At 43.4% G+C, this 20,615-nt stretch overlaps 1 protein-coding gene across 4 annotated transcripts in view; it reads left to right on the top strand.

The window, feature by feature from the left end:
* cadps2 (Ca++-dependent secretion activator 2) overlaps positions 1-20,615 on the top strand; it is a 727,075-nt gene that overhangs the window by 243,426 nt on the left and 463,034 nt on the right. For all 4 annotated transcript variants that reach the window (XM_060839929.1, XM_060839928.1, XM_060839926.1 and 1 more), the window contains exon 3: positions 18,602-18,934. In XM_060839929.1, coding sequence (XP_060695912.1) covers positions 18,602-18,934 — 333 coding nt within the window. The remainder of the gene's footprint in view (positions 1-18,601; positions 18,935-20,615) is intronic.

Raw genomic sequence — 20,615 nt, 5'->3', positions numbered from 1 at the left:
GGCAGAACAGTGATTTTCAACCAGTGTGCTATGGCAAGGCAAGACGCGTGCTGCAACATTTTCGGGAGCAGCACTGAGTCACCTGACCGTCGAGGTTGTGACCATGTTTCCTCTGGAGCCTCAGTGTCTGTTATTGTAGGCACTATCTGCTGACAGCAGGCGCTCCAGGGATGAGAAACTATACATGCAAGAATAGACTGGAAAGGATAAAGATTTTCTCCTTGGAGACAAGGTGAAGAGGACATATAATGACTCAGAGGTGCCTGTGTTGTACTGGGGTGGACAAAGTTAAAAAAAAATCACACAACACCAGGTTTATTTGGAAGCATTAGCTTTCAGAGCACTGCTCCTTCATCAGGTGGTTGTGGTGGTTAAGATCATGATCACAGAATTTATAGCCAAAGGAGTCCAGTGTCATGGAGATGTGATACATTAAACAATTTTATATTAAATCTTTCATCTTTTATAGTGGGATAATTTGGTTTCTGTTCTTTGATATGTAAATCCCAGAACTTCTTGTAAAATACATTCTCAAGGTAGTTCAGCGTTCTAACAATAGGTGTGAAGTCTGTCTGTGTCCCAATGTTTGACAAGGCCTCTGCATAGTTTTAGAGTTTTACATGGACTCATGCAGTTTTTGAGCAAAATAAAAGGTAGTTCTGCAGAAACAAATTCACCCCATTCTATTTAACTTTTCTATGTGTGCATGTACAGGAGCGACAGAGTCAGTGTGCATGTGTGTGAGTGCACGTGATAATGTGTACATGTAAGCTTGGTTATGTGTGAGTGTGATGGGTTATTGTCTTTGAGAGGATGCATGCAGGTGTGAGTGTGGGGGGGTGTATGTGTGTGCATATGAGAGGAAGAGTTTGTGTATGAGGGAGGGTCTGCATGGGTGTGTTAGTACGTAAGGGTGTGTGCGTGTGCCTGTGTGTGAGGAGAATGTATCATGCAGTGAGGTCACCTGGAGTGTGACATGAACGCAAGTCCTGGTTGAGATCATTCCCATGAACCAATGGTGAGGAGTCACTGAAACAACTATACGCTGATATCAATGAATTTCATCCCACCATCAGACTTACCATAGACTACTGTTTATTTTCATATCTGTCTCATTCTTGGACATGTGCATCTCCACGAAGGATGGGCACCTCAAACCTCACTGTACCACAAACCTCACGATGTTACTCTAGCTTTCACTCGAAACATATTAAAGCAGCCATCCTCTACGGACAAGCCCTATGCACACACAGGATCTGATCAGATGAGGAGGAACGTAATGGACACTTGAAAATGCTCAAGGATGCCTTCTTTAGAACGGGGTACGTTGCACAACTCATCGACTGCTAGTTCCAACATGTCACACTGAGAAACCGTAATGACCTCCTCAGGAGACAGACTCAGGCTGCAACCGACAGGGTACCCCTCGTCGTCCAGTGCTTCCCAGGAGCCGAAAGGCTACACCATGTCCTTTGCAGCCTGCAACACATTATCGATGAGGATAAGCACCTCGCCAAGAAGATCTCCACACCTCCACTTCTCGCCTTTAAACAACCGCCAAACTTTAAATAGATCCTTGTGCGCAGCAAACTGCCCAGCGTTCAGGACAACAACACCGTCCAATCCTGTTGCAGCAGCAGCAGCTGCAAGGCGTGTCAAAGTATCAACAATGGTAACACCATTACACATGGACTCACCTCCCACCGTGTATGCAGTGAGTACTCATGTGTATAGGCCAACATGGTCTATCTCATATGTTGCAGGCAAGGATGCCCTGAGGCATGGTACATTGGCGAGACCGAGCAGATGCTACGACAACAGATGAATGGACACCACACAACAATCAGCAGACAGGGGTGTTCCCTCTCAGTTGGGGAACACTTCATTCGTCTTTGAACCTTCAGGTGACCATCCTCCAAGGTGGACTTCGGGGCAGGCAGCTGCAGTGAAAAGTGGTCGAGCAGAAGCTGATAGCAAAGTTCGGTACCCGTGAGGATAGCTTCAACTGGGACCTTGGGTTCATGTCATATTACAGGTGACTCCACTGCATGATACACTCTATCTATCTCTCTCTCTCTCTCACACACACACACACACACACACACACACACACACACACACACACACTCCTACATACTCAACCCCATGTAGATCCTCCTTTATACACAAGCTCTCTCTCTCTCTCTTGCTCTCATATGCACAGACATACACCCCCTGCACTCATACCCACACACACTCACAGACACATACTCCATCACACTCACATACATGCTTAACCAAGTTTACACACATGCTCTATCATGTGCACTCGCACCCACATGCGCACTCATTCTGTTGCTCCTACACACGCGCACACAAAAGTTTATGGGGTGAATTTGTTTTTGCAGAATTGCACTTTATTTTGCTCAAAAACTTCATGAATCCATGTAAAACTCTGTAAAACTATGCAGAGGGCTTGTCACTCTGACTAAATATTGATTCACAGACACACTTCGTTAGAAAAGCTGAACTGCCTTGAGAATGTAAATTAAAAGAAGTTCTGGGATTTACATATCAAGGAACAGAAGTCAGCATATCCCATTAGAAGAGATGAAAGATTCAAACTAAAATTGTTTAGTGTATCACATCTCCATGACACTGGACTCCTTTGGCTATAAATTCTGTGATTACGATCTTCATCTCCGCAACCAGCTGATGAAGGAACGGCGCTCCGAAAACTAGTCCTTCCAAATAAGCCTGTAGGGCATATCATGGAAGTTTTAAGAATCATGGGAAGTCTGGATATGGGAAAAAAAAGTGTTCCCAATCATAAAATAATTGATATAGTGAGAGTACAGATTTAAAGTGATTTGCAAATATGTTGTGAGAAAAGACAAAGAGTATTTGAGTCTGGATTGCACTGTCTAGACATGCAGCAGACTCAGTTGAGATATTGAAGATGTGAATTTGAATAGAAACAATGTGCACTAGTGTGAGGAATAGGCAGGAGTCTGGGACTAAGACACAATGCTCACTAAGACATGATGGGCTGAATGGCCTCCTGTACTATTAACAATTCTATGATGTCTGTGTATCCTGTTCTACTCAGTTTAAGCCTTTTAGATAATTACTTCAGTATAGAACGTCCAAAAGAACTATAATCGAGTAGATTAGCTGTTGGAAAATATAGAAGTGGAGGAGAGGATGGCTTCAGAGGACAGTGGATTTGGTCAATGACTTTGAGCAGTTAATGGTGAGGTGTAGTCGCAAGTTAATTCAGTGTATATATATGCCTCTGCCTGTCTCAACCGCACCCGGGATGGTGGTCTGTGCCACATAGTCCCACAGGACAGTAGACATCCATTAAATATTCTCTTTTACTCCTGGGATCTTGCAGCATCTCAACTAGAATACAAAAAAAAGCTCGCCTTTTAGATGTCCAATGCTTTAGCTTTTTGTTCAATTCCCTGCTCACAAGTTGTGAGTGCAATAATAAAGTTTAGTTAATGCTGTGGGTTATGCTTTAAATGTGTTTTGTTGGCAGGGTGTTATAAACATTTTAGAATTAGAGTAGTCTTTATAGACATGTGCACTTAAATGAGTGCAGTCAAAAGTTTGTAATGTCACCACTTTGGCACCATCTTAGGTACTGGGTACCAAGGTACAGATACTTTAAGTATTTGTTGCAGAATTGAAATAGTAAAAAAATTAGTCTGCATAGGAATACAAAGTTTTAAAAATTACTTGAATTACTCCAGGTCCAGGACAAGAATAAAAGTTTATTTTTAAAAGGTACTCAAATTATAATCCTTTATACTGAGTCCCTGCCCGACGGGCTGCAGAACATGAGGCCTTGCTCCTGCACGTGCTGACCTCCTGCCTGGACTCATCTCCGAGACCCATCTCCAGGTCAGCCTGGGTTCAGACTGCGTCCTGCTCCGAACTCTGGCCTGTGACGTGCCTCTGGGACCCATCTCCCAGACAGGTCTAAGCTCAGACTAACTCCTGCATCAGGCAACCCGCCCCTGGGACTCATCTTGCATGCTGGCATGGTCTCCAATTTGTCTCCTGCGCCAGGCTGGACTTGGACTTGCCTCCATTCTCCATTCCCTCCAAACCTCACAGTAAAGGTGGATATTCCCATTCAGAAAATGCCCCAGCATTCAGGAAATGGCACTGATAAGAAGCTGTTATTGCCCGTTGGTAAGCTGTGGTTGAAAAGCCTCTGACCTGGGTTTGTCAACTGCACAGCTGTTAATTCTCAAATATTCATGTTGCTCCTGTACTAATACACTTTTTGACACTGAAACATAGAATAAATTGCTAAGTAGCTGCTTGAGAACTATTAAGGGTATGTTATTACTAATGTGCTGCAATTGGTTGCTAACTAATTGAGACAGAGCAATGCCAGTTTGGTAATGCAGTATTCCTCCCGTACCTGTGGGGATTGTGTTCCTGCTGCGGAAGCCCAAAACTGCGGATAGATGCGAACCCATTCAGTTAAACGGGAAATTTACCTTCCTGGCAGCCCCTGGTCCCTGGTTCCGGAAGGTTCCCTATAATTTGTTCAGGCCGCGGTAAACTGCAGGTAATTGAAATCATGGAAACCGGACCCATGGACACGGGGGTCATCCTGTACTTTGAAAATTGTGATGACAAGTACGTTTCCTCTCACTTTGGACATGTGTAAATTGGTATTTATGGTGATTATTTCCTTTATCAAGATAATGGGTCATGGACATTGTGGAATGAACTAGCATTTCCTCTTTGGCCATCCATTCTGAAGGTGTGTTCGGTCACCTTGGCTGTGCATGTGCCTCCTGTTCTCTGACGTGCAGCTCAAACTGAGAATTCTCCTGTACTAATCCAATTATCCTACCCCCCCACCCCCACACACACACACACTGTGGTACCACTCATGAGATTGAGAATGTAGTTCAGAATTGCACTTTGTGGCAGTGACTTTGATCCAGGGCTAAGAAGAGTACATGTTAACCTGCTACCGCCTCGTAAATTTGACTTGTTACCTTCCTGAGAAGTGCATTCTCACCAGATTTTAATTCCGAAAGATAAATGCCCATATTGACCCTTTTAAAGCAAAGTCCTTCAGTCGTCTAAAATCATCTTCCTGCAGGCTTTGACAGTCTAGTGGCTATTTGGCATTGATTCTTTTTCCTAATAGATGTCAGTTCCAACTGACAGAGTCTAGGATTAGCTATCAATTAGCGCCCCATTCTGTCCATCAAAATGTCTTTCTTTCCCCCAATTGACTGTGTGATGTACAGCTATCTGCATTGTTTCAAGCCATCTAATTATTGTGACTGATTATGTAAAACTTCATTTGGCATCCTTGTTCGAGTGCTTCCTTATCTCTGCGTTTGAAAAGGCAACATGTGGATGGTGATGAGATCTGGGCTGATTTGATGTTGCCTTGAAAGGCAACAGCTGACAGATTGAGTTCAAGTAGCACTGCCACACAGCACTGAGGTCCAGATGTTGGTTATTTTTGTATTCAATCCAGGACGATTTAAGCTGTCGTGAAATAAATGATAAATATAAGGTTTTATTTTTGCAGAGCATGCAGGAAAAGCTATAAAACAAACATTTCCATTCACCCATCGTATGTATTTCTAGTATTTTAAACATCTGCACCGTGGGCCCCAATATTTACACAGTGTTTGGGTGAGGATACCTGCACAGACATTGTTAGTTCAATGGAAACATGGTGTCATTGGAGACAGATCCGAGATCCGTGTTTGTGTGTACTATTGAATCTGTACAACTTGTGGAGCAGTCTTGCAGGGTGGTTTATAGACAGTGATGCTTGTTTTTGTCATGACTCACTGGCTAGCAGGCTGGAAATCAAGTCCCACTATTCCCACAGAGGTCACCAAAGTTAATCATTTTGAAGAAAAATATGCCAAATTCGTCAGCCTTACCTCCCTCCAAGGCTTTCTGGAGCAGTAGGAGCCATGGGGCAGGTCATGTTGACGAATTGCTTACTAGTGCACCAGTGCACCATAAGACCCCAACTCCTTTGTTTTAAGAAAAAAGGTATTAATGATATGGATGGAAGACCAATTATAGATAAACCTGTGCAGAGATGTTCTGATACACATGTGGAGCAGGTGGGACTTGAACTCTCAGTTCTTCTTGGCTCAAAATAAGGAAAGGAATTCTGTTCCACAAGAGCTGAGGTTTAAGAACCCAACTCTTTTTATTTGATGTCAGTTTTTAATTGGGCTCACTCTTAATGGTCGCTGTTTGAGGGGTTCTCTAACTTGGAGTCTGTCCTCCCTTCAAACCGTTCTCTATCATTATTTTTCATTAACCTGTTTGGTCATGGTCTTACACACCTCTAGGACAGCTGGTACTTGAAGCCCAAACTCTAATTCGATATAAAGTTCACTGAGTATCATTTACTCTAAATCAACTCTGGAGTTGTTCTGTTTGAACATTGAAGGGACCTGCATTGATAGCTCTTGGCAGCGAGCAGCAAACCTTACTGTGTCCTTTGGGTCCAATGGAAAGTAATTAAACTTCATATAAAAACTGAAGTTCTGCTAAATTGTGGAAGCTCAGCCTTGAGCTCCTGGGCTTCTTGTGAACGCCTGTCCAAGAACAGAGAACCACCACTTGATTAACACATTTCAACAGCACTGTTTTTATTCAAGACTGTCAGTATACGAATATACAAACAAGGCTTGGGAGAAAAGCCAACTTAGACCACGTCGGGTACTAAAGAATGGATTTTCTCACCGTTGATAGGGAAAGTTGTTACATTTATACATAACTTCGCACGCAATACAGAGTCCCGTATCATTAAGCTATTGCACAGTGTATTAATCAAAGCATACTTTATTGGAAGCTTACACATCAAAAGTGCTCTAAATCTAACACACACAGATACCAACAGCCATCTGGTTAAGCTCTTAACACTATCTCTAAAGTCTGACATAGCCCTCATTATTCTTACTCTGCTTTTCAAGGTAACATTCAGATATCAAAAATTGCTCTAAACTAAACATGTATTCATTAGTACAGCTCTAAAACTAGACAATGAGGCACCAGTATTCCTCTGATGGTTGCCCTTTGATCTGGTGCTATGTACTATATCATCCTCGGACCTGTGGGGAGGATTGTTTATACAGCTAGGCTGGCTTCTTACAAATTGCTATGTTAGCAATTAGTTTCGCTTAGCCTGTCGCTTAGGATGCCGGGAAATACAGCCAATATGCCGGGGCCATTTTAGTTAACATTTCTGAGCTCCATTTTCTATATGGTCACTATATCTATTTCCAACTTATCAAAATTGTCAAATCCTGTTCACAGTTGAACCCTCCATCAGAAATTGTCAAATCAATTTATGTGGGTCTTGTCATGACTAGGACTTGCGTTCATGTCTAATTTATTCCCTTAATCCAGAGAAGGTGGTTCTTCAATCTGTCATACCTAGGCCTCTGTTTGAAAGAGCTATTCATTATTATTCAACTCCTATAATGCTGTAAATATTTCTGATCAAGTGTTACACCCAGTTTCCATTTAAATGTTGCTGTTCAATCTACTTCCACCCGAATTATGCTGACGCTTAGGTATTTGAATAGAGATGTAGGGAGTTCTTGATTAGGCTGAAAAAGGAGCAGACGAATAACCAGAGAAACAAATAGTAAGCAATTGGAGATTGAGTTTATAGCAGGTTTGATTGAACAATAAATTTAAGCTAGAATACTCATTGTTTAAATTGTCAGACCAACTTTATTATTAAGAATTATGGGTTTGTTTCCTACTGTTTCAATAGTCAGTTTAGAAAACAAATCAGATTAACTGCCTACACTTAGGTTGCAACAGAATCATAGTGCCTGACATATTTGGAAGCAAATCAAATAATAAATTCCTGCATTTAGTCTATAAGCACTCAGTTTAATATGCAATATGTGCAAAGCAACAAGTAAATATTGTGGTCAATATTGGAACAAGATTTAATGCATCATTTTCAAATTCTTGCAGTTGATGCATACATCCCCATTGCTCGGACACTTCTGAATGTTAAACAATGCAGCTATAGTTTATCCAAAGCATCACCCTTTTCCTAATATGACCATCAAATACCTTAATCCATTAGTGAGAAATGTTGCATACTGACAACATGAATGAGCAAGAAGCCCTTTGATTGTAAGGCCAATCAGCATTGATCAAGTTTCAACCTGACCTTCAGATTAAAGACCCTTCCTTTTTTGGCATAGTGTATTTTCATTTGATGTTTCAATCTTCCAGATCTAGACAAGGCTGTCAGACTCTGATGTCTGCTGTAGTAAATGGGCTGACCTGTTGCAGAGCCAGCTTCTGTAATACCTGACACTGCTTTTTAAAGTTGCATTGTCCATATTTTCGAGCTTGTGTCAGTCCACTTTACAAACTACCTGTAGTCTTTGAAATGCCTTTCACATTGCTTCCGGTATAATGCCCTGTATAAAAACTAGACATCAATATTAATCTGCAAATACCTGATCTTGGATTTCTAAAACAGGTCTGATTTCTATTTTGGACTCTTTCTTTCCTCACAGTAGTTTTCAAACTGTAATAGTCCAGAATTGATAATCACCTCTGCAATGTTACTGATCCATGCAATTGTACCAATGAATCACAAGAGTAATTGACATCTCTCTCAGGCAGGTGCAAGTGAGGACTGCAAATGCTGGAGGTTAGGGTCAAGAGTGTAATACTGGAAAAGCACAGCAAGTCAGGCAGCATCTGAGGAGCAGGAGAATTGACATTTTGGGCAAAAGATCTTCATCAGGAATGAGTCTGGGAGCCTTGGGGGTGGATGGAGGTGGAGCTGGTGGAAGCTAGCTGAGAGTGTGACAGGTGGATGGAGGTTGGGGGGGGAGCATAATGGTGATAGGTCAGAGGGGAGGATGGCACAGATTGTTGGGAAGGAAGATGGACAGGTAGAACAGGTCATGAGGGCGGTGTCAAGTTGGACAGTTGGATCTGGGATAAGGGGAAATGAAACTGGTGAAATCCACATTGATGCCTTGGTGTTAGAGGTTCCGAGGTGGAAGATAAAGTGTTCTTCCTCCAGGTGTCGGATGGTTAGGGAATGGCGATGGAGGAGGCCCAGGACCTGCATGCCCTTGACAGAGTGGGAGGGGGAATTGAAATGTTCAGCCATGGGCAGTGGGGTTGGTTGGTGCAGGTATCCTGGAGATGTTCTCTGAACCGCTGTGTGAGTAGGCATCTTATCTCCCCAATGTAGAGAAGACTGCATTGGGAGCAACAGATTCAGTAAATGACATGTGTCGAAGCGCAGGTGAAACTTTGATGGATGTGGAAGGCTCCTTTGGGGCCTTGGATGGAGGTGAGGGGGCAGGTGTGGGCGCAGGTTTTGCAATTCCTGTGGTGGCAGGGTATGTGCGCTGGGAAGGGAGGGTGGGTTGGTGGGGGAATGGGACCTGGTGAGGGATTCATAGAGGGAACAATCTTTACAGAAAGGAGGTAAGGGTAGGGAGGGATATATATCTCTGGTGGTGGGGTCCGTTTGTAGGTGATGGAAATGGCGCAGGATGATGCGATGTTTACGGAGGTTGATGGGGTGGAAGGTGAGGACTGGGGTTGGGGGGGGTGGTTCTGTCCTTGTTGCAGTTAGAGGGATGGGGTTTAAACACAGAGGTGTGGGAAGTAGATGAGATGTGTTGGAGAGTGGCGTCAATCACATGGGAGGGGAAATTGCAGTCTTTAAAGAAGGAGGCCGTCTGTTGTGTTCTGTGGTGGAATTGGTCCTCCTGGAACTAGATGTGGCAGAGGTGGAGGAATTGGGAATAGTGAATGGCATTTTTACAGGAGGCAGGGTGGGAGAAGGTGTAGTCCAGGTAGCTGTGGGTGTCGGTGGGTTTGTAGAAGATGTCGGTATTGAGTTGGTCATCGTTGATAGTGATGGAGGGGTCTAGGAATGGGAGGGAAGTATCAGAGATGGTCCAGATGAATTTAAAGTCAGGGTGGAATGTATTGATGAACTGCTCAAACTCCTCACGGGAGCACGAGGTGGCGCCGATACAGTCATCACCATAGCGGAGGAAGAGGTGGGGAGTGGTGCCAGTGTAACTTCAGAAGATGGACTGTTCTACATAATTGACAAAGAGACAGGCATAGCTGGAGCCCACGCGGATGCCCATGGCTGCCCCTTTCATCTGGAGGAAGCGGGAGGATTCGAAGGAGAAATTGTTGAGGGTGAGGACCAGTCCAGCCAAACGAATGAGAGTGTCAGCGGAAGGATACTGGTGAGGACGTCAGGAAAAGAAAAAACGGAGGGCTCAGACGCTCTGTCCTCCACCCTCGAACCCCATTCCCCCAACCACAACAAGGACAGAACCCTCCTGGTCCTCACCTTCCACCTCACCAATCTCCGTATACATTGCATCATCCTCCGCCATTTCCACTGCCCACAAACAGACCCCACCACTAGAGGTCTATTTTCCTCCCCACTCCCATCCGCTTTCTGTAAAGCCTGTTCCCTCTAATACTCCCTAGTCAAGTCCACACCCCCCACCAACCTACCCTCCCCTCCTGGCACCTTCCCCTGCCACCTCAGGAATTGCAAAACCTGCGCCCACACCTGCCCCCTCACCTCCATCCAAGACCCCAAAGGAGCCTTCCACATCCATCAAAGTTTCACTTGCATTTCCACACTTATCATTTACTGAATCTGTTGCTCCCAATGCAGTCTCCTCTACATTGGGGAGACAGGATGCTTACTTGCAGGGCGGTTCAGAGAATATCTCAGGGACACCTGCACCAACCAACCCCACCGCCCTGTGGCTGAACACTTCAACTCCCTCTCCCACTCTGTCAGGGGCATACTGGTCCTGGGCCTCCTCCATTGCCCGCCGCCTGGAGGAAGAATGCCTCGTCTTATGCTTAGGGACTCTCCAACCCCATGGCATCAACGTGGATTTCACCAGTTTCCTAATTTCCCCTGACCCCACCTTATCCCAGATCCAACCTTCCAACTCAGCAATGCCCTCATGACCTGTCTTTCATTCCCACCTGTAAAAAGTGAGGTCTGCAGATGCTGGAGATCAGAGCTGAAAATGTGTTGCTGGTTAAAGCACAGCAGGTCAGGCAGCATCCAAGGAACAGGAAATTCGACATTTCGGGCCAGAGCCCTTCATCAGGAATGAGGAGAGTGTGCCAGGCAGGCTAAGATAAAAGGTAGGGAGGAGGGACTTGGGGGAGGGGCGATGGAGCTGTGCAGAGGAGATGAGCTGGGGGGTGCAGTGAGAGAGAGACTGTTCCTTGGATGCTGCCTGACCCGCTGTGCTTTAACCAGCACCCCCCAGGTCATCTCCTCTGCACAGCTCCATCGCCCCTCCCCCAAGTCCCTCCCAAGTCCCTCCTCCCTACCTTTTATCTTAGCCTGCCTGGCACACTCTCCTCATTCCTGATGAAGGGCTCTGGCCCGAAATGTCGAATTTCCTGTTCCTTGGATGCTGCCTGACCTGCTGTGCTTTAACCAGCAACACATTTTCAGCTCTGATCTCCAGCATCTGCAGACCTCACTTTTTACTCGAAGATTTTAACCTACTGTGAATCCTCTTGCAAGGATGCCTTCCTTGAAGAAGCTCTCTTCCTTCCTCTACAAGGATCTCAGTGAGTCTCTCTCTCTCACTGCACCCCCCAGGTCATCTCCTCTGCACAGCTCCATCGCCCCTCCCGCAAGTCCCTCCTCCCTACCTTTTATTTTAGCCTGCCTGGCACACTCTCCTCATTCCTGATGAAGGGCTCTGGCCCGAAACGTCGAATTTCCTGTTCCTTGGATGCTGCCTGACCTGCTGTGCTTTAACCAGCAACACATTTTCAGCTTTCATTCCCACCTATCTGCTCCACCCTCCCCTCTGACCTATCACAATTGCCCCCACCTCCATCCTTCTATTGCACTCTCAGTTACCTTACCCCAGCCCCACCACCCCTCCCTTTTATCTCTCCATCCCCGAGACTCTGAGCCTCATTCCTGATGAAGGGCTTTTGCCTGAAACGTTGATTCTTCTGCTCCTTGGATGCTGCCTGACAGGCTATGCTTTTCCAGCACCACATTCTTGACTCTCATCTCTTTCAGGCAGCAAGCTTATATATGCCATCCGTTTAATTATACATTACATATATCACAGCCAAAGCCAGACTGGATTTAGTCTGGGAGTGATGGTCTCATCCATCTGTTGGAGTAACCAAGGGAGGAGCTCTGTGTTGCTTTTTTCCAAGAGGTCAAATGGTATTACATTCAAAGCATGCATTGATAGTAATGAACCATCTGTTCTATTAAGCCTCCAGCAGTCTGAAAATTCTGCTCTTGAGTTTGTAGTTAATCACAGGCAAATGGTGCCAGTTGCCACTGGGATTTTCATCAAGGATCACCCATGGATTCTTGGAGATAAGTGAATGTGGGCAGGGCTAGGGTCATGACAAGTGGCGTCTCCATTGATGGTATTGGGGTTTTGAATACCAGGGCAGAGTGTGCTCTCTTGAGTGCTTGAAACCCTTCCCCCAATGTCATTGGGGACGCTAGGTTCCTTAATTAGGCATCGATTATCCGGGGATAAGGACCCCTCTGGAAGGCACCTCGCAAAATTCCTGACTCGAATTTGATCAGTGTGAGTTGGTAGAATTTTCAACCCTCTTCCTATTGTTTGATCAGATGTTCCATATTCAACCTCCCAAATCTGCCAGGATGGGGTCATTAAATTCCACACATACTTATGGTTAAAATGAAAAGGCGTCCTGATATGTAAAGAATTTCCTGCAGGACCACAATGACTAAAGTTTTTTCTTTGGAATAGTGTCATGTGAATTTTAATATTCAGCTGAACTGGTTGCAAATTACTCATGATTATATGACATTTTCATGGGGTATTGTTAGACAAAATTGGGACATATGGAACAATTACTCCTTACTTAATGCTCCTTTGTTGTTTCTTAAGGTGTGCTCTTTTAATCCTTGTAAATATTCATCAGTTTAAATGCAAGGAGTCATGCAGAGATGATAAAGGCCATTGTGTCCAATTCTAAAGACAAAACTGAACACTGCCAGCCTGTTAAAAGGCAATTCTTTTCCCTTCAGACTGCAGACAGTATTTACTTAACAACGCACAGCACTGGTAGACGAGTGCTGGTTTGAACATCATGTGAAAGCGCCTTTGACAATGCAGAACTTCTTCAAAACAACACTCGAGTGACTGGGTGGATTTTTGGTGTTTCACCCATGAGTGGTCAAAGAGATGTATAGCACGGAAACAAACACTTCAGTCCAGCTTTCCCGTGCCAACCAGATATCCTAAACTAATCTAGTCCCATTTGCCAGCATTTGGTCCATATCCCTCTAAACCTTTCCTAAACATGTTACCATCCAAATGCCTTTTAAATGTTATAATTGTACCAGATCATTCTGTGGCAGCTCATTCCATACATGCACCAACCTCTGTGTGAAAATGTTGCCCCTTAGGTCCCTTTTAAATCTTTCCCCTCTCACCCGAAACCTTTGCCGTTTAGTTCTGGACTCCCCCATCGGAGGAAAATACCTTGTCTATTTACCCTATCCATGCCTCTGCCTTGAAACAAGAACCTTACTGTTGTTTTCAAAGTGTCAATTTTTTTAATCAACTTGCTCAGAGATGTTACTATATATCTCTAGAGCAGGTGGAACCTGAGTCTTTTGGCCCAGAGTTGGGTACGTGACTGCTGCCCTCAAGAACCTTTCCCTTCGAGAGAAATTGTAGCATGACGTCCAAAATGCAGAATTGTTTGCAATAGAAGCATCCCTTTGTATCTGTCTGAGAATCTCCATCTTACTTTGCACGTGGTTCACGTACCTGTGACTGTGGCTGGAACAATATTGTGCTTGTCGGACTCAGGCACAATTCTGGGCATCTGTCGCTGACGTGTTGCCAGCGGAACGTCATGTGCCAGGAAGCAGCCAACCACAGAACCTGAACCATATTTCAGCCACCCCATCGGAACCAGCAGCAGCAGGGTCTACTGGAATGAAACATAAGTGCAAAGACAGGTGCTCCGAATTGTGGTGAAATAATACTTTACAAATGATCTTGTGCGTAAAGTAAATACTGTCTGCAGTCTGAAGGGAAAAGAATTGCCTTTTAACAGGCTGGCAGTGTTCAGTTTTGTCTTTAGAATTGGACACAATGGCCTTTATCATCTCTGCATGACTCCTTGCATTTAAACTGATGAATATTTACAAGGATTAAAAGAGCACACCTTAAGAAACAACAAAGGAGCATTAAGTAAGGAGTAATTGTTCCATACATCCCAATTTTGTCTAACAATACCCCATGAAAATGTCATATAATCATGAGTAATTTGCAACCAGTCTGCACAGACTCTGAAACAATTGGTGCTGATTAGGGGCGGCACGGTGGCACAGTGGTTAGCACTGCTGCCTCACAGCGCCAGAGACTCGGGTTCAATTCCCACTCAGGCGACTGACTGTGTGGAGTTTGCACGTTCTCCCCGTGTCTGCGTGGGTTTCCTCCGGGTGCTCCGGTTTCCTCCCACAGTCCAAAGATGTGCGGGTCAGGTGAATTGGCCATGCTAAATTGCCCGTAGTGTTAGTGTGTCCCATTATCAACTTCGTCAAAGGAACTCTCATCAGTTCAGGTTGGAGCCAGTGGGGAATGGTACACATCTGTGTGAGAGAGGGAGAGACCTTCTTCTGAAAGGGGTAGCTGTGTTTAATACAGGAATGATGCAAAAAGTCCTGCGGGCCAGGTGAATTGGCCATGCTAAATTGCCCGTAGTGTTAGGTAAGGGGTAAATGTAGGGGTATGGCGGGTCGGTGTGGACTTGTTGGGCTGAAGGGCCTGTTTCCACACTGTAAGTAATCTAATCAGATCTAGAGTTATGCTTCACAAATTCAAATGCTTATCCTTTACACTAAAATTTCATTTTATTGGTTTCATTTTAGGAAATAAATTTCATTAACTTAATAATATTTGAATTTATTTAAAACCTAGAATTCAACATGTCCTGAGTATTTTCCATATCAAATAACTTGGAAGTGCATTAATTTAATAAAAGGTGTAGTTTTCACATAGTGGCTTGGCAGTGATATTGCAATTGTTAGTTCTCTGTTCAATCTATTCATTTGGGTTTCTTAAATGTAAGGAATGGCTCAATTGGCTGGAAGTTGGTTTGCAATACAGAATGATACCAATAGCGTGTGTTCATTTCCATTTCCATTATCAGTGTGGCAGGTAACTATTAAGGACCCTCCATCTTCCCTCACCTGATGCATGGTGATCCTCAGGTTAAATCATTACCAGTATTCTCTCTGTAATGAGTGAGCAGCCCTATTGTCCGTTATAACTGTAGTGGCTTTATTAATCACTCAATGTCTTGGAGGTTAATGTATATTTTGAAAAACGCTATGCTGTTTCCATTGATGTTGAGTATGCTTCCTTACTGATATCATATTTTGTCACATTTGAGTTTCCTTGTGTTTTGTCATTGTTCATTTTACTTTCCTCTGCCAACACCTATGATAAAATCAACTATGTAAGCATTGACACTGCAAGTCAATCTTTCTGTGTTGGTGGTGCTGTAGTACCTCAGCTTTACATCTTACATAATACTTGTATACCGTAGAACCTCAATTATCCGAACAAGATGGGCGGAGATTTTTGTTTGGATAATTGATCATGCGGATAACAGGAAACAAGTGGTAATTTATGAGCGCCGGTTATGGAACATTTCTTAGTTATCTGGCAACATATGCCTTAATGCCATTTAACTGATAACTGAATGCTGAGTTGCCTAATGCCATTTTTACAGGACCTTGAGATCTTGCTTGGATATTCTGTAATTCGGATAATCGATGTCCGGATAATCAAGGTTCTATTGTAATAGGAAAACACCTGTACTCCAACAAACACTACTTCTCATGGTGTTGTAAATTTTACCATTTAACTGTGAAGCCTTGAAAATTAGCAGTACTTGTTAAGTGGCAATCAATTTTAGAATAAGGATTGAATAATCCATGCATTGCGTAGTCTGTTTTTACTCTCACTTCATTGAATACTGCGTTCATTTTCACTAATGGCAATCCCAGAATCATACAATTCCCACATAATGGAAGCAGGCGTTTTGGCCCATCAAGTCCACATTGAGCCTCCAAAGTGCATCCCACCAAGACCTACCACCCCTATCCTTACCCTGTACCTTTGCATTTCCCAAGACTAACACACCTAACCTACATATCTCTGTACATTATGAATAATTTAGCATAGCTAATCCACCTAACCTGCAGTATTTGGACTGTGGAAAGAAACCGGAGCACCCGGAATCAACCCATGCAGACATGGGGAGAACATGCAAAGTCCACTCAGACGGTCGCCCGAAGGCAGAATCGAACCTGAGTCCCTGGTGCTGTGAGGCAGCAGCGCTAACCGCGGAGTCATCATGCCACCCAAAAATAGTCTTCAAGCAAAAGGCAAAAAGAAAATCACGAAATGGAAAACGGTGGAAAAGTTAGAATTTCTATCAATATGTGTGAAGAGAAATAACCAATTTATGTTTTAAAGACATAATTGGAACTGGAAGAGAAGAAAATAGCCCAGAAAAGGGTGAAAACTCCCATTGTGATTGGAATTTGAAAAAAACTTTGCACCTTTTTCCTTGTATGGACTATAACTTTTTTTTCAGTTTGTATTGTGGATTTGATTATAGTACCATGCCCATAAATATATGACAACTCTCTGACTTAGGCAGAATTTAAGGATTCTTAGCAAGCTTTTGGCTATCTGTCTAGAATAACAAACAGAGCAACCTTTCTGATTCCTTTGCAGCTACATGGGATTCTACTCCTGTAGAATCAAGGGAGTGATCAACGCTCTCAAATTAAATTTCATGTGGCGTAACTTTAAACTCACCACCTACCTCAGGGAATGGCTGAGGCAATAAAATGTAGGTGCATTTAAGGGGAAACAAGCCAGGCGCATGAGGAAGATAGTTAATATGTTGATAGCCTCTTGGACTTGACATCATTCTCTCTCCACCCTTCAGGCCCATTATGTCGTGTAAGCCTTGCTGTAGTTGCTGTGTATATATGTGGTTAGTGCTCACTGCCTGTATTCCTGATGAAGGGCTTTTGCCCGAAACATCAATTTTACTGCTCCTCGGATGCTGCCTGAACTTCTGTGCTCTTCCAGCACCACTAATCCAGAATCATTCTGATGTGGGCCATAATCACCAATTTCGCGATATGGCTGTACCTATGTTGTTAATTTCTGTGAACAAATGAATGAATAACTATATTGTAACACATTTACAGGAGAAATTATTATTATCAGGTTCCTTAAAAAGAACAATCATAAAGGGTTGCATGCATGACTACAAATTAGAAATTCACTCACCGCTGCAGAGCTACTGTGACATGTTCATGTATCTTGGTGGCTAGTTATCTGCCTGTCTGTCCAATGTAGTATTTGTTCCAGTTCTTGCAAGGTATTTTGTAAATTACATTAGTTTTGCTTGTTGTCTGTATAGGGTATTTTAAGTTCATGAGCTGCTCTATCTGTGTGTTGGTGGGTTTGTGGACTACCATGGTACCAAGGGATCTGAGTAGTCTGGCAGTCATTTCTGAGATGTCTTTGATGTAGGGGAGAGTGGCTAAGCTGTATGGATGACTTTTGTCTGCTTGTTTAGGTTTGTTGCTGAGAAATCGGTGGACTGTGTTCATTGGGTACCAATTCTTTTTGAATATACTGTATAGGTAGTTTTCCTCGCTCTTTATAGTTCTCTGTGCTGCAGTGAGTGGTGGCTCATTGAAATAATGTTCTAATACAGCTTTGTTTGTGGATGTTGGAATGATTGCTTCTGCAGATCAGTATTTGGTCCATATGTGGTGTTTTCTAGTACACGCTGATTTGAAGATCCCCATTGGCTATTCGCTCTACTGCGATATCTAGGAATGGTAGTTTGTTGTTGTTTTCCTCTTCTTTAGTGAATTTTAGTGATGTAAGTGGCATTGGCTGGGCCAGTTTTTATTGCCCATTCCTAATTGCTGAGATATCAGTAGAGAGACAACCATATTTCATTGGGTCTACAGTAACATGTGGCCAAAACAGATAGGGATGGCATACTTATTCCTCAAAGGCTATTAATGAACCAGATGGGTTTTTACAACAATCAACTGTGATTACATACTTGTTTAAGTATTTCACTCCATATTTTTATTTTATTGCATTTACATTTCACTATTTGCCATGATGGAACTTGAACTGTTCTTTTAATAGCTTCACTAAGGTGATTTTATTTGCATCATTCTACACAAGGTTTCTGGTTTTCTAAAAAATAGTTCTGTGGACCATTCCATCATTGACTGTTTTTACAATTGGAATACTTTAAGCTTCTTCTCAGTTTTTGAGTTCTGTATTGTTTTGAGGACTATTTTTAGACTGACAAAGGTCCGTAGCTAAAATGTTAGCCTGTATTATTGCTCTTTACAAATGACAATGGAGGTGCTCTGCATTGCCAACATTTTCTGTGGCTGTCTGTGCTTTTTCTGCTAAGTTATACACAGCTGAAATGTGATAATTTGCTTTTCTTTCCCCCAATCCAGAGTTTTCTCAAAAGTGATCGTGTAGCCAGGATGGTTCACAGCGGAGGGTGTTCTGCAAATGACTTTCGAGATGTCTTCAAAAAGAACATTGAAAAGCGAGTGCGCAGTTTGCCCGAGATCGATGGCCTCAGCAAGGAGACGGTGCTCAGTTCCTGGATGGCCAAGTTTGATGCTATTTACAGAGGCGAGGAAGATCTGCGCAGTAAGCCAACACGGATGGCCATGAGTGCAGTGTCAGAGCTCATTCTTAGCAAGGAGCAGTTGTATGAAATGTTCCAGCAGATCCTTGGGATTAAGAAAATTGAACATCAATTGCTTTATAATGCTTGCCAGGTAAGCTGCTGAACCAGGTTTTCATCTTGACCTTAAAAGGCATGGCAGTAGCATCATTTTATAGTGATGTAGCCCAGTTTACAGCGCTATATAATTTCTAATAGACTGATGTTACTCCTTTACAATGCACATAATGGATTTTAAAGTTCATTAAAGTTAAAATTGATGCCACTGTAATCTGATTGTATAATATTACTTCCAGGCTTGGTGAAAGTAAAGCAATGGCATGGAATTGAATTTTTATTTATAAGGCATCTTTCATGATCTCATGCCACTTTGGAAGGTCTCACAGTTAATAAAGGACTTTTGAAGCACAGTCACTATTGTTACACAGTTGCCTGTTTCTCCACAACTAGATCTCTCAAAATAAGCAATGAGTTAAATGGCTTCAGTGATGTTGCTTGAAGGTTAAGCATAGACCAGAGTATTTGGTGAGGCATTCAGCAGTTCCTTGATATTTATGCACACCTGACCAGACAGAGAGCACTTTAGTTTATAATCTCACTCAATGAAAAGGACTTCAAATAGGAGGAACACTTCACCTTGCCATGTAATGAACCTGCCTGCTGCTAGAGTTGACTCTGTCCGAGGTTGGACTGTGGAAGACTGGGAGGGCGGAGGCCAGCAGATCAGTTATGTTGGAACTCACTGCAAGAACCCCTTGAGTGTGCACATTGCCCTGGTTTAACAGGGAATGTCAGTTGCTGTGGCACTCTTTGGAGGGGACTCCAGTGGATGGCATCATACAATGAGACTCTGATTGTGGTCAGGAGTTGCCTTTAAAATAATGCATTTGGATTTTATTTCCTTGCAAACTGGAGATTCCGAAGTCCAACAATAACCCACTATCCTGCCATTTCTGGGGGTTGAGGTAAGCGTGTAATAAAATGACATTGAATCTTGGAACTCCAGCTTTGGCGAAGGGTCAGGTCACAATGCCCTGGAAGACTGTGTGATTTGTTTATTCCAAAGTGATTTTGCTGCCAGCAGTGAATCTCATAGCAATTTGTTCTGGTTGACAGGCTGCTGGAGATTGAACTGCATGATTTAAAGTGGTATACTTCTGTATCATGTGAACGTTCTGAACTCTGCCAAGTGTAAATCAGTCCCGGAACTGGCATTGTTACCACCTTTCAGACTGCGGGCAGTAATACAATGCCAAATTATGAGCAGTTCTTCTGCTGTGCTTTAGTTTCCATGACTTGGGCACTGGATCCGGGTTACCTGAAGTAATTTGAGCTGGGATCCTTTGGAGAGAAGTGATGCTACTTTCACTGATTCCAGGCAGGAAAGACTAACTGCTCATCAGTTTAGTGAGATAACTAGTGGAAGTCAGAAATGTGAATCCATCACTGGGAGACTGATTAACAAGGTTAGATCTCATGAAATACAGGAAGAACTAGCTATTTGGATACAGACCTGGCTCAAAGGTAGAAGACAGAGGGTTGTGGTGGAGGGTTGCTTTTCAGACTGGAGGTCTGTGACCTGTGAAGTGCCACAAGGATCGGTGCTGGGCCCTCTACGTTTTGTCATTTACAAAAATGATTTGGATGCGAGCATAAGAGGTACAGTTAGTAAGTTTACAGGTGACACTAAATTTGGAGGTGTAGTGGACAGCGAAGAAGGTTACCTCAGATTACAACAGGATCTTGACCAGATGGGCCAATGGGCTGAGAAGTGG

The sequence above is a fragment of the Hemiscyllium ocellatum genome, chromosome 19 (assembly GCF_020745735.1).
Source record: "Hemiscyllium ocellatum isolate sHemOce1 chromosome 19, sHemOce1.pat.X.cur, whole genome shotgun sequence".
NCBI lineage: Eukaryota > Metazoa > Chordata > Chondrichthyes > Orectolobiformes > Hemiscylliidae > Hemiscyllium > Hemiscyllium ocellatum.
Note: the sequence above shows the minus strand (reverse complement) of the source record. Positions and strands in the feature narration are given on the sequence as shown.